The sequence below is a fragment of the Zerene cesonia genome, chromosome 22 (assembly GCF_012273895.1).
Source record: "Zerene cesonia ecotype Mississippi chromosome 22, Zerene_cesonia_1.1, whole genome shotgun sequence".
NCBI classification, from domain to species: Eukaryota; Metazoa; Arthropoda; class Insecta; order Lepidoptera; family Pieridae; genus Zerene; species Zerene cesonia.
In genome coordinates this window covers 407,920-422,632 of record NC_052123.1, presented here as the reverse complement: position 1 = coordinate 422,632, position 14,713 = coordinate 407,920, and the positions used below count along the sequence as shown (strand labels likewise).

General features: G+C 32.1%; 2 protein-coding genes across 2 annotated transcripts in view; both read left to right on the top strand.

Annotated features, from left to right (window-relative positions):
• LOC119835980 (thyroid receptor-interacting protein 11-like) overlaps nt 1-2,214 on the top strand; it is a 45,654-nt gene extending 43,440 nt beyond the window's left edge. Inside the window, exons 8-9 of the mRNA XM_038361114.1 lie at nt 349-579; nt 991-2,214. Coding sequence (XP_038217042.1) covers nt 349-579; nt 991-1,205 — 446 coding nt within the window. The 3' untranslated portion in view covers nt 1,206-2,214. The remainder of the gene's footprint in view (nt 1-348; nt 580-990) is intronic.
• A 2,598-nt stretch (nt 2,215-4,812) lies between these two features.
• Nucleotides 4,813-14,713, top strand: part of LOC119836054 (protein stum) — a 45,256-nt gene continuing 35,355 nt past the window's right edge. The window contains exon 1 of the mRNA XM_038361265.1: nt 4,813-5,229. The gene's annotated coding sequence lies outside the window, so the exon portion shown is untranslated. The remainder of the gene's footprint in view (nt 5,230-14,713) is intronic.

Below are 14,713 nucleotides of genomic sequence, written 5' to 3'. Positions count from 1 at the left end.
GAATCGGTCAAGCCGTTTCGGAGGAGTATAGAGACTAACATTGTGACACGAGAATTTTATATATAAGATTATAAAGCTCAAGAGTTTGTTTGTTTGTTTGAACTCACTAATCTCAGAACTACTGGTCCGATATGAAAAATTCTTTCAGTGTTAGATAGCCCATTTATTGAGGAAAGCTATAGGCTATATATGTACCACGGGCGAAGCCGGGGCGGACCGCTAGTAGTGTATAAATAGGCCTCTCTTTACTGCAGAGAAATATCTCATTCTTATAGCCATAAGCTAAATAAATATCTTATTTTTCTATTTATCATAAATCATATTCTAGTTTGAAACCCATTTAAAGTAATATTTTCTTTTATTCCAGAACACAAATTCTCAGAATACTATCGACGGTTCTAGACTTCAATCAGCAGGAGTGCGAGAAGCTAGGTCTAGTTAGGGCATCTAACGCCACGGACAGCCTGGCCGCCGAGTTTGTCAAGTTCCTGCAGAACGAGTCGAAGCCGCGACCGGCTCTGCCGGATATGATGGGGTTGAGGACGCCGGCGGCTGGGTCTAGGAAGAGTTCCACGATTGGTGAGTATTTATTTCCTTTTATATTTAGTACTGTATTATATTATGCAATATTAACTACTTTAAAATCATATAAAAATGGCTCCCTAACTAATTATATGTTGAGCTCGGAGATTATTTTGTCATATTTTTAAGCAACTTTAAAAGAGGGAGGAGGTTCGGAATTCGACTGTATTTTTTGTGTTGGTTACCACATCTTTTTTAACTGGATGCACCGATTTTGATGATCCATTTTATGTTAACAACCTGTTACTTGTCATGTGGTCCCATTTAAATTTGATCTGGTTTTGACGATCCGAGGCGATAAAGTTGTTTAATTGATAAATGCTATTCAAACTGTGTGTTTTACTTCCACAATAGATACCAGATTTATTCAGTTTTATTATATATTCGTCCCCTTTGTATTTTCAAAAGGCCCCCATCCAATATTCGAGCCGGGCCACCGCCGCAACCCCTCGACCGGATCCAACAACCTGCTCTTCCAAAACCTGGATACCATGGAAACCGCGTCGCAGAAGTCCACGGAGTCGGAGTCCAGGGTGGTTCCAATAACGACCTTGGAAACTGGCATCAATCAGACGAGAAACAACGAGGGCGCCATATTAAAACACGTTTTGAAGGATATGTGACATGGCATCGCGTCAAAAGTGGATTTAAATCACGTTTCATTTCAGTCACATATCAATCAATGCTATAATAATGATGCATATTAAATGTCTTCAATTTTTTTTACAGAAAATAAAGCGAGTTTAAATCCGGTTTAATTTAGATTTTATGCATACATGTGAACATTTGTAGAATATGTGTTTGCCAATGAAGTTTATTTTTACAAGAGGGTAGATGTATAAAAGTGAAACCACTTTTAAAAGAAGCTTTAATGGAACGACCCTAAGGGTGAATTTTCCCTAGTGTTTTACTACTCAATTTTATTAACATACAAATATTCTTACTATTCTGTTCGCTATTAAACTGTTGCATGTATAATTTAATATCTCTAATTGTTTTATAAAATAAAATTGATCCTTCGAAGCGGATATTATTAATTCATAACTACCCTATTTTAGCTATCGTAATGCATCCTGTACACTTACTGACTATTAAACGAGGTTTAAAATAAAATCCTTGATTAATTAATCAATGGTTAACATTTCTGTGTATTTTCACTTATCCTCAGATGTTAATTACTTATTGGTAAATAATTTTTATAAATCAGGAAGCTTTTAAAGCGCTGAAAAATAGCGTCTTAAGATAGAAAGATATTTTGTTAGGAAAATGTAAAAATTATTTTATACTAGAAGCTGTGTATCAACCCTAGCCATAGCATTACGGGCGATTATTATACCGTTAGGGTTGTCACTCTTAAATAAAATTTAATATTTGTGTATACTACAAGTGCATTTAGACCAAATGCAATAGATTTAATTTGTATTTATTATTTTTAAATCATTTAAAATTTAATCTTCTACTAAAATTACTCGATCTTCTTTCTTTACCTAAATTTAATTATAATTGTAATGTAATTCTATGATAATACGGCGAAATTGTGATGTTTAGCAATAAAATGTATAAAATAATGCTTTTAGTTCATAAATAGTTATAGAAAACTATAGTATTTATATAGTTCTTGTAAAATGTATTGCTAATGAAATAAATTAAATGTTATGAGTAAATAATTGTTTTATTTAATACCCATACTAGTGATCTGCCCCGGCCTCAGCCGTGGTACTTATATGACAGTCAAAGTCTAAGAATTTTTGGAGTCAAAGAAACAAACTCTTCAGCTGTATATTATTGGTATAAATATAGACTATCTCCTACTTTAATATAAATTCTTTTTAGTTTTGATTAGTGAAATTGTAGCAAAGTTTAGCGCGCGGCTTCGCCCGTATGAAGGAAATTACTATAGGAATGAGATGTTTCAACTTTTATCATTTATTGCTTAAATTAGTAAATTTACCGTAAAATATTATTATTAGATTAGTACCTCGCCTCCTTTTTATCTCTAAACATAATCATACCATAATATCACTACATAACTACGTGAAAGAAAGGGAAGTGCATTTTCGCACTTATAATATCAAATAAAGATCAGTTTTCAATTTGATACGTCTCAAAACGATTCCAAAACCTAAAATCTCCCGTCAGATGTTAAATTCTTCGATGTTATAGATAGCCAGCCCTCTGCCTATACAATCCCTTACTAATATGTTTCTGATTTTTTGTCAAGACAATAAAATATAACAGATCTTAATCGACCAAGGACAGGCTTCTTAAATTCATTTAAAATGCTTTCTCACCTCTGAGGAAGGCTTTTGCCTTTTTTTTGTTCTGTTCTCATAATAACCAACACAAAAAGAATCACATTTTACAGTTATTCGGAAGTTATACGCGCAAAACATTTCGGCTACTAATATAGCTACATAGAAATGTATATGTATATTAATTAATAGCGGTTCGTGGCCGTGGGCCGTGGCATATAGCCTATGCCACATAGTGAAGTTGTAGCTTTTCCAATGAAATTTTAAAATCAGTTCAGCACTTTTTGCGTGAAAACATTATAAAGATAAAAGTTTTCTCTTATTTATCATATTTTTTTTTCTTTATAACATCGGTATAATAAATTAGATAATGTGAATACTTTTTCATACCTAAACTTAACTAATTAATAAGTTAATATTCTATAAAATCATATATTTCAAATAAATTTAATCTAAGTACTTGTTTATTTATTTTCTACGTGATTTAACCAATCCATCGCTATGATTTCACTGTAGAACAACAAGTTTTTTTGCATATTAATATAACATATTTGAATGTAATTTGATTATGAATGTATTGCAGAGTTTCTAGAGCATTCTTAATATAATTGAAGTATATTTCGTGTTTTAAAATTACGGCAAAATTTCATCAGATATTGTGCATTTGTAATGGGTTAATGCATTTAATTAAGGCCTATTATAGTATACTGTTTTCTGTGGTTAAACAGGTAAAATTTTTATGCTTTATATACTTAGCTATATGTGAAACTAATCTATCAATCGATACATTATATTTATATATAGTAAAGAATGTAGTTAATAAAAAAGCTAAACAACACGCTCAAATTCATTGTCTCACTTTCTCTTATACAGAGTATACAGGGAATTGTTAGATATCGGCGATCCTGTCAGGATAATAAGATAAACTCATTAAGTTATTGCATTGTAATCAAACCTTAATAAGTATACAAAGTTTGAATTAAATGTGTCCATTTAAAGTAGGTCAAAATTGAGTATAACGGTGTTGGTCCTACATTTCTAAGCATTTTAAATAACTAAAATTTTATATTTAGTTTGGCAACAACACCACTTCGGCCACCCGAGATCCCGCCTCACCAATCGAATTTCTTCTACTCTTTCGGTTTCATGTGCCTAAGGGACACCCCACGCCATCTATTGAGAGATTAACAACCATCTCAACTAATATGAAATCTAATTTCAATGATTACAATATGATGTCGATAGAACGCGGTCATTTTTAATTTATTCTTTAGCATAATACAATACTTTCTAAGTAGAGTTTAGCCGGAGTCCAGTGTTGCAGTGGCATCCGACGTTTTACATTTTATTTCATTGTCATTTTATTTTAAAACATGTAACGGCAGTTATATCTATAAACTTAAACACAAAAAACATTGAACTTTAACACGTATATATGAATAGCTTTTATTTAACTACCACCCATTTAGCATGTCCTTTCTACCGAGAAAAACAGCAAGAAACTCTCCAGTTACTCTTTACACGACTCAGTGTTTGCTGCATGAACTATCCAGGTTATTTGACAAGCTTAGGTCTTCGAACGCAAACTATTTCTAGTCAAAGCATGCTTTAACTGGGCTTGATATAGCTAAAAGACTCCATTTAAAATCCTTGTAATTGCAGTTGACTCTTACAGGTCACTATCAGATAACAGTTAACTTATTAAGTCTGTCCTTTTTAGCTTAAACATACATTTCCCCTGTCAGGACTAGAGCTGTATCTACGATCTATGTGTGTCACCTAATAGAGTAGATTATTTCAGAATGTCTAAAATCCTTAATACCCATTATGATACCCGCATCGCGAAATTAATAAACAGAAAACAATAGCGAAATCAAGTTTTAACGCACTCCACTATAATTAAAAGCAAAATTATTCCACCCTCCTTGATTAACTACCACCCTCCACCCTATTTCTTCGCGCGATGGTCAGTATAGTTTTACCTTCTTACAAACCATGTCGCCTTAGAAACTAAGTGCAAAACAAAAATAAACAAATCTATCGCTTTATCCAAAAATATAAGTGGAATAATGCATTTCACACCGTTTCCGAATTTAAAATCGTATCAAGTGGCGGTGCTTAAATATGATCCAATTAAAATATAACCTCATTCACGTTTTAAAATGTTTGACAGTTCCAATTAAGCACACAAAATGACGTCAGTGACGTTTTTTCGCGCCAAAAAATCAATCATGGCGGCGATATTTCCGGTCGTTTTTTATCTATTCAAAATCAAAATGAAATGACGAAACTGAATTGTGTTTTGGCGAAAATGTGAACTAGTGACTAGAATTTTGGTACTGTGATTTATAACTGAGTGTTTGTGATGTGTACTGGCTGTGGATATTTATAAAAAGTTAGTACGATGTTATATTTCCTTTGTATGTTTATTATTTATCTGTATAACCAGAGGAAACCCAACAGGGGTTTCCGCATTAGATACGTATAAATTAAACAAGAAAATCTCTATTAAATATATCACAAGAAAAAGTTTTACAGCACAATTGTCAGTTTAGAAGAGACATAACCTGACGAGTCCTTTGTATGGACGTCTTTAACATTAATTATAGGTACATCTTCGCCAAAAGACGGCGAAGTTATCATTTGCATAAAGTGTATTCATGTTTTTTTTATGTAATCGTACACAGTAACAGCAAGAAGTTAGTTTTTATTATTTTAAACTTCAACTGAAATTAAGCAATTGCAGTTACGATAGCAAAATGTATCATAATTAATTCTAGTTCAAACTACTGAGGCAAATGAAGACTCGCAATAATAAAAAGTTGTTAAGCCACAATATAATCTATCCACAAGCTCAACTGCTCGTTATGGAACAAAAAAAATCTGAACGCACAATTTCATACAAATTTGTTAAGCCGTTTAAAAACCAAAATCCAAATAACATCTTTCTCATTTATTTATCAAGTAAATGCTTATATAATCAATACGTAAGTCTCTTTAGCAGGTAGGTCATTACCTAAAATTAAGTATTATCATTATTTTTAGGTTGTACAGGCGTCCCACTAATACAAGGGCTACATGACAAAGATTCGTACTATAGTTATGGCAATAGAACCTACGTAGGCCGTAGATCTATCCTTTATTATACACTGTTTAATTTTTGCAGTTTTTCACTCTTAATCTAAATATTAAGTAAGTGAAGTCCCGTGTCCCCTAGTGGGGTATGGGGCAGATGATGTACATCTGTTTCACTGATCGATTTTCTTTACGGACAAGTAGGTGATCAGCCTTCTGTGTCCTGCCAGACCGAGACATTTTTTTTTGTGCGTCCCCACCGGGAATTGAACCCAGGACCCCGCGGTTCTACGCTCACGCGTTAACCACTGTACCAAGGAGGCGGTCAATCTAAATATTAAATTATTATAATACAAACGTAAAACTATAAGAGAGGTCTTTTTCCAAGAATTAGCATATAAGCGTGGGTTGCCATTTCTTTATCTCAAATATCACTGCTCTAATAAATGGCTGCTAATTCCTTATTACTGCCTATATTAATTGTTTATTGCATCATCATCGTCTTCAGCTCATTTTTGTATCGGCTATAAACCCATAAAGATACAAAATGTCATTGAACTTTTTTTTTTGATGAGCTAATTTCTTTTAATGTATCAGAGAAAATAAAAATGCATTAATTAATTGAAAAATTCATTTTCATTTAGTCTCGAACCTTTGATTTTTCCAAATAAGATATCAACCAATGAGCCACTTTTTATTCTACGTATTAATCTGAACAGTGAACAGTGAACATGAAATTCGCGTAAAATCGCACACGATAAAATGAAATGCTTAAAAATCTAAATAATCTATTTTTATTCTATTTACGAAAGAATTATCAAAATCAATTCATCGGTTTTACATTGCTAACAATAAAAATTAAATTTTTTGTCTTTTACATAAGTATAAAATATTCCTACGCATTCTTCGGCATTAAAGCATACTAGGGAACCGCCCTGGCTTCACACGTGGTACACCAGCCCAAAACACTCCATCACGTACATATTCAACTGGAAGTATTTTTGAAATCTATCCAGCTGTCCCTGAGATTAGCGTGTACAAACAAACAAACTCTTCAGCTTTAATCAAAAGTAAAGATTCGACAAGGCTGTATACCAATACAACACATTTATATAACATCTATTCAGTGGCATGCAAATTAATATCATGAATATGCAACGAATGTGAAAACAAATAATTATAATATATGAGTATATTAAAATGCAAAAACAAAATATGAATAACAATGTTATGAATATGTTTAATAATTATGATTTACGTTAATTGCGTCTAGATGTATCGATGTATTTCGCACAATAAATAGATAACTGTCTGAGTTAATTTGGTTAAATTCTGATACACAAGTAGGTATATAAAACTTGGTGTACTAAGACTAATTTTTATTCCCTCTGCATAATATGTAGTTAATTTTTTATTGTTAACATCGAGCGTGCCAAGTTCTGTTGCAAATTCCTGATATGATTTATTGCAGAAAGTATAAAGGTAACAACTGAGTGTTTATTTTCTGCTACAAATCTCATAATCTATGTTTACTACATGTTTACATATATGTTATGTATACAGCATAAACTAAACTACATATTCATTGATAGTAGCTTATAGGCAAAGTGTACGTTGATTTTGAATTTTAATTTGAATTATTTGACAAATAAAATATATAATTAATTGCGCAGAATGTGTAAATATTACAAAAAAGATAATCAACAAACACTTAAATTTTTTGGTTTCTAATTAGATAATGAAATAAAACAGTACAAATAATAGCTTCGCACGCGTTAAATTCAAAGATGTATTATGGATGATTTTACATATAAACCTTCCTCATTTCATATTTTCATATTTTAACATTTTCCAATAACCTCTCTAAAGTCACCACTTAAACCAATTTAAACACAAACTTCTATTCTTTTTCTCTCGAGCCAACTTATTACAAAATAATCATACAAAACGATGCACACATAATTAAATTCACAGATTGACTCCCACATTAGTTTTTAACGAAGGGCATCTGAAGGCGTTAACCCAATAAATTCGTGATTCATACGTGCTGACTCATCACTTAATTCAGCATTGAATTTTGATATTTTATACAGCTAAATAGAATTCTTTTAGTCACGCTTCTAAATGCAAAATTATACTAGATTCGCTACACAATTTCCAAGATTTAGCCAAAACCTTTAAATGAAGAATGTCCTAAGACCTAAATGGTCTAGCACATATTTGTGCGGACATTCGTAAGTTCCGCTTTGGGACTTCTAACGAAATAAATAGTATTGGCTATGACTTTTATTTCAACATGGTCTTTGACTTAATTTTATACAACTAATACTAACTCAGGCTAGTAACTCGGATTCTGACTTTTCGCTACTTATTTTTATCTATACTTACCACAGATAACAGAATACTATACTAGTTCTATTACTATGGAATAGCAGATAACTGTTAAATAAAGACTTTTGGCAAAACAGAAGATTTTATTGATAGGAACAGCCGACACTCACAAAACAGCTTAAATATTTTGAAGGTTACCATTTCTGACAGATGTGAGGTTCTTATTCCTCATATAGAAGAAAGTAATCCACTGCACACCCTACAAGGGACACCATCCTTGTTGACTATGAGGCAAGTCTATTCTGTACACCTCACCTTTTTCTCTCTAGAACAAAACATTTTTAAGTCTTCACCAGGGACCAAACGTAGTGTATCTTTGTAACCCATTCTACTACCAACACACGAGTTATCTACCAAATTAAAAAGATGATATAACAAGAATTTAACCTACATTCGCCTTCAGCAGAACAGGAGCAATCATTAATCAAACAATCTATTATCTATATTGGAGTTTAATAGATAGATCGACGGGGCTGATATCAGCGAACGATATGTGGATGAACTACATAAGCTTACATAGGTTCCTGGAGGTGTGAGGTGTGAGGTGTTTATGTGATTATATTAAATATGGTAATTGCCTGTGACTAAACTTTATAGTTTTGTTGAGATTAAATACACATATAAGCAACTAGCGGTCCGCCCGTGGAACATATATAGCCTATAGCCTTCCTCAATAAATGGGCTATCTAACACTGAAATAATTTTTCAAATCGGACCAGTATTTCCTGAGATTAGTGCGTTTAAACTAACGAACAAACAAACAAATTCTTCAGCTTTATAATATTAGTATAGATTATACAGATTTTTTAGTTTATCTTAACATTGCCACTGCTTCTTTCGGTGATGAAAAATAACATGGTGAAACCGACATACCCAAAGCCAAACCACCTTTGGTCAGCGTAGTTCCAAACCATAAAGGCCTGTGACCTTGCAATGGGTCAAATAAGGGTCGATGATGATGATGATGATGATGATGATGGCTATTTGCGAACTTGGAGAGAAGTAGGCAATAACCATACAATATTATGTATACTTCCTTTAGTAGCTAGATTTACATTATTTTATTACTAACAACCAGGAAATCAGACATTTGTTTTTTCTTCTATTTTTAAAAGTGCTTCAATTACATCTAAATTGGCTCATGTCATAATGGTTTGACAGATTTGGTATTCTCCTAAATATTTATGATCAATGGTGTTCAATTGACAATCAAATCGTAGATGGCCTATATCCTTCTCTTTACCCTTACCAGTCCTTTCCTTTCCTCTCGCCAATCCTTTCTTAATCCCTTCCCAAAAAGTCGACAATCCATTTGTAGAGGCGTAAGGTCTGCAATGAACCTTATGCCTTCTCAAATGTTCATGGGCGGTGGTAGCGCTTACCATCAGGCGATCCACCAGCTCCTTTGCCGACTGTGACATAAAAAAATATATGTACATATATATAGTACGAAACTTACCTCAGCCTTTATGTTATTATTGTTGGCTGAATGAGATTGCTTACCCGCTCCCTACGCTGGTGTAGATTAAGATATATTTTAAGTTTAATTTTTAGTTTGATAGCATTAAAATGCTTTATAAATGAGAAATTTTGAAAGAATAGAAAAATTTGATCACGAGGAAAATCGAAAAAGTAAAAGAAATTCGATTACTGTGACGAGATCACGGGTGGCCGTGAGGCTAGGCCGAGGTTTGGCAAAAAGACGCGGCTCCCGCCTTGTGATTAAATTTTTTCTATTTTTCCCAAATGTCTCATATATTTTAAGGTTGGTTTTCTAGCACAATCAAAAGTAAATCCTACTAATATTATAAATGCGAAGTTTTGCAAGGATGTGTGTGTTTGTTTGTTACTCTTTCACGGAAAACTTACTGAACCGATTGCAATGAAATTTGGTACGGAGACAGCTGGACAACAGGAATTACATATAGGCAACTTTTTATTCCGATATTCCTACGGGATAGCGACTTAAGCGGGTGAAACCGCGGGGCGCAGCTATTAATAAATAAAATAAGATAATAGCAACGGAAATATGCTTTATTCTGTTAACAATTGTCTAAGCATCGCTAACCCAAGGCTGGCGATTAAACAATTTATCTCACTCACAATCGAATTGATCTTGAACTTTTTCAGCGTGTTTTTCTAATTGATTAAACGTTACATAAAAGATTATATTGTTATTATCATTGTTATGGGTTTTCTGCTTTTCGATATAGACCTTGGTGTTTAGTATTAAAATAATGTAGGTATGAATTAAACAATTTAAAATGTAAGATTGCATTAAAGAAACATGTACCTAACATCAGACGAATGCGAGTCGGACTCGCGACACTAAGGTAAATAAGCTTAATTTCAACTGCAAAAAACTGTTCACCCATCCAATTGATGACCGTGCCAACAATTGCTTAGCTATTCTTTTTTGTTATTTGTTCTTTTAACGGCAACAGAAATAGACTATCACTGAACTAAAATACTCCAACTTACTGAAAAATCTAACTGAAAATATCAACTATAACTATCACGGTGCATAATGACTTAAATTATTATTTAACATCTAATATATAAAATTCTCGTGTCACAGTTTTCGTTGCCATACTCCTCCGAAACGGCTTGACCGATTCTTATGAAATTTTTTGTGCTTATCCGGTATCTATGAGAATCGGCCAACATCTATTTTTCATACCCCTAAATAATAAGAGTAAGGCAGAACAGCGTTTGCCGGGTGCAGCTAGTATTATATAAATTGTAAGTCAGTATCCCCGAAACAACATAGCGTAATAACATAAGCGTAATAAAAACAAATAATCATTTCTGTTTATACACAAAATATGTACGAGTAATTAATATTAGTAATTGTATAAATGAAAACACGCCTTCATTTCTTCCGCGAATACAACATCGGAATAATATGTGAAAATTACGTGTAGCTAATTACGGGGTCGAATATTTCCAGAATTTTCCATTTAATTCGTGGAAATATACGTATTACGATTATTAAATGTGCATTATTTGAACTTCTTTCTGTACATTTGTCTAGTAAAATATTATACAGCTGAGAACATTCTTTTATGTTAAAAAAAAATTAAAATCTCTCTTTAGTGTCTTTGAGTAAAAACACACGGATGCTTCTTAAAGCCATTACTATAAATATATCGATTCATAATATTTAAGATATTTCACACTTCTAAATTATATAAATTTATTATTATTGGACTTTATTATATTTCTTTATTTTTCTATATCTCGACATTCCGTGCTTAGGTAAATATTTAAAACGTTGCTTCATGCTTTGCTTATAAAATATCCGGTATACAAAAAACACAGTTAACATAAATAACAGTTTAATTCAAATATCCATTTAAACGTTAATTGCTGTAATTATTTATGGCAAATATTTAAAGCCTCAATTACCTTACAAATCTAGACCGAGAGAACCTTAAAGTGACTTTTTGCCGTAATAGTCGATTCTACAATTCAAAACATTGTAATTACATCGGTTTTTACTCAAGGATTTGTATCTGTTTGTTTTGTTTATAAAATAACAGTTTCTTTGCCTTATAAGTACGAAAATGAATATTTCCACAAACAAAAAAAACTTAGGTACTTATTTAGAGTCATAAATAACAATTTGGTTCTGAAGACAGAAACCTACTTAAAACGACACAATTTCTTATTGATTTTTATTACAAATAGATAATGTATCATTAAAACTAAACATTAAACTAACAAATAAATATGAACAATGTTAATTTTACCTATCAATAAATACCCTGCCTTTGGAGGATTTCATCTAGTTTCAAATTATTATGATCAACATATTATCTTCTTATAAAATATTTACCGGGTGTTCAAGGGGAAATTTGAATTGAAAACCTGGTATTAAACTATTACATAGAACGACACGCGTATTATGAATTCGGACATGTAAAGAAATGAAACATGTACATGCTCCCACGTTAATTTAAATATAAATTCGGCCCATTTAGCCCAATTCTGACTCCCCATTGAACTGGCAACCTTGACTTAGATCAAAGAAAGCGCGATAACAACCAAGGACACCGGCCAGCCTTGCTGACTTCAACCGTGTTTGTTACATGTTAATAAAATATTATTTTGTGACACTCATTCTTTTGATGATTTGAGAAATTGAGTTGGTGAGATACTTACTTACCATTTGAATCGAACTCAAAAATGTATTTATTCAATAATACTTCATCTAGAAGCGCTTTTGGTTGACAAAATAAATAGAAAAATATATTTTGGGGAATTTTCCGCTAAAGGAATCCTACCGTATGTTCCGGCATTTTGAAAAAAAAACTCAGAAATACTCTCAGTGTGAAATGTATATATTTTATACTTTTAAGAGGCCTTTAACAGAGTTACTTTTAAACAGGGTCATACCATAGTAATATTATAGTAGTAGGGAGGTAGTAGCGTAATACGTGTAGATCCGACTGTGTGAGTCGAGCACGTTTCGGTACGAATTGCACGAAAGATCGGCGTGAAATAGTAGCATGTTAGTACTATGTTTTCCCAGATTAGTGGGAAGCCGCAGGCCGATTTTCTTTTCACCCTGGCTAGTTAAATAAAGTTAAATCTGTCTGAATATTAAAAAATTATACTCTCATTATTATGAATTTAAATATATCATAAAATAGTAACCTATGCCATGTTATCTGGATATTTTATAGACCTTAAAAAAATGGTTAGTAATTTTTATATATTTGTATTGCGTTAATCGCAAAAAATACTGCTGATTTTGACAAAATTTTACATGGTGATAAATGAATGTAAGGTTTAACTATTAGGCCGGGTAGATCATAAAAAAATATAAATATCGTAAATATGTCATTAAACGAGTAAATAATAAAATGTATTTTTGAAGAGATATTCGAATCGAAAGTCGATAAAATGTCATACTGAATCTTTTTCACGAATTACAAAACTTTGTAGTCGCGAGCGAAGCCGGAGAGCTAGCATAAAGCAAAGGACGACCTTAATAGAAAAAAGTTCTGTTCTACAAAAAACAGAATATTCAAGCTTTCTCCACAAGGATATTTTTACTTAATTATTATGCCACATACATAAATTACATATGAAAAGAATGGAGGTCAAAGGAACACAAAGAGAAACCGCGCCAAAAATAAAGCTAACGTGACACAAACATAATTCATTCATCGAAAAAAACATTTTTCGCATTTTTCATTATAAATACACACGGCCTAGTAATATTAAGTTTGGTGTGTGGTGCGACGTCTAGCGGATTTTGGGACAAGTATTCGCTTCAGCTTATGAAAAATGTTTGGTATATAACTAGCCATTTTTTAAAGACACTTTTAACATTAAAAGGATAATTTAGATCTAGATATAATACCGGTAATTTAAAAATTAAAATCCAAATAAATTGGTTACAATTTTCATTCAATTTCAGATGCCATAATAATAATCGAATAATGTAGTTTTTCAAAGTGTTTACAAATTACAAATTAAAATTTTATATTTTACTTGGCTTCAACTACCGGTGAAGCTAAAGGAAGCTTCACAAACATGTAGTTTGTATCTAACCGTCTCCTTTAGACTTCGATTCTGACTTATTTAAAACGGACATATTTAATTCATACCTTGTACACTTATCGATTAACTTACACTGATGTGGGGGACCATTTTGGCCTAATCTCTTACGCTTGCATCTTAAAATTGTTTGTTTTTCTTCTCACTTTATTTCTGTTATCTAAGGTATATCTATGTCTATGAGACAATTAACTTGAGTCTATCATTAAAGCGAGTTTTTGTGTTTAAAGCTATATCTTTTTCTTAACCGCTACCACTGAGACAGACACAACATTCAGACCGACATGCACAGTATGTGAGTATGTGAGTCGTAATTAAGTAGGAAAATATCGTTTAGTGTGTTGTGTTCGTGTTTTATTTTAGCGTACATTTTACTTGAATAACTATAAATTGTTTTATATTACAAATAACAATTACCAAAAATAACTCTGTCCGTCTGTTGGTTCATAACTGTTATTTATGTTATTGGAAATTCGATTGATTAGAAAACTATCTAGTATATTTAATAATAATTTGAATTTAAATGAATCTTTCATTTTTCGTTTTATAGCATTCAAATGCTTCCTATTCTTTAAAAACTTCTCAAATATTAATAACTCTAATTAATTTAATAACATAAACAAACTCTACTGAGTTTGTTTGTTCGTAGCGATAATCTCAGTAACTACTGGTCCGATGTCAATAATTCTTTTACCATTGGATATGGACGTGATCCCTGAAAACTGAAAGCTGTTTAAGTACCACGGGCGAAGCCGGGACGGACCGCTAGTGTATTAATAAAGTCTTCCGTAAAAAAAACAAACAAACCTATATTAAATGGATATAATAATACAAGTCTCAAACTA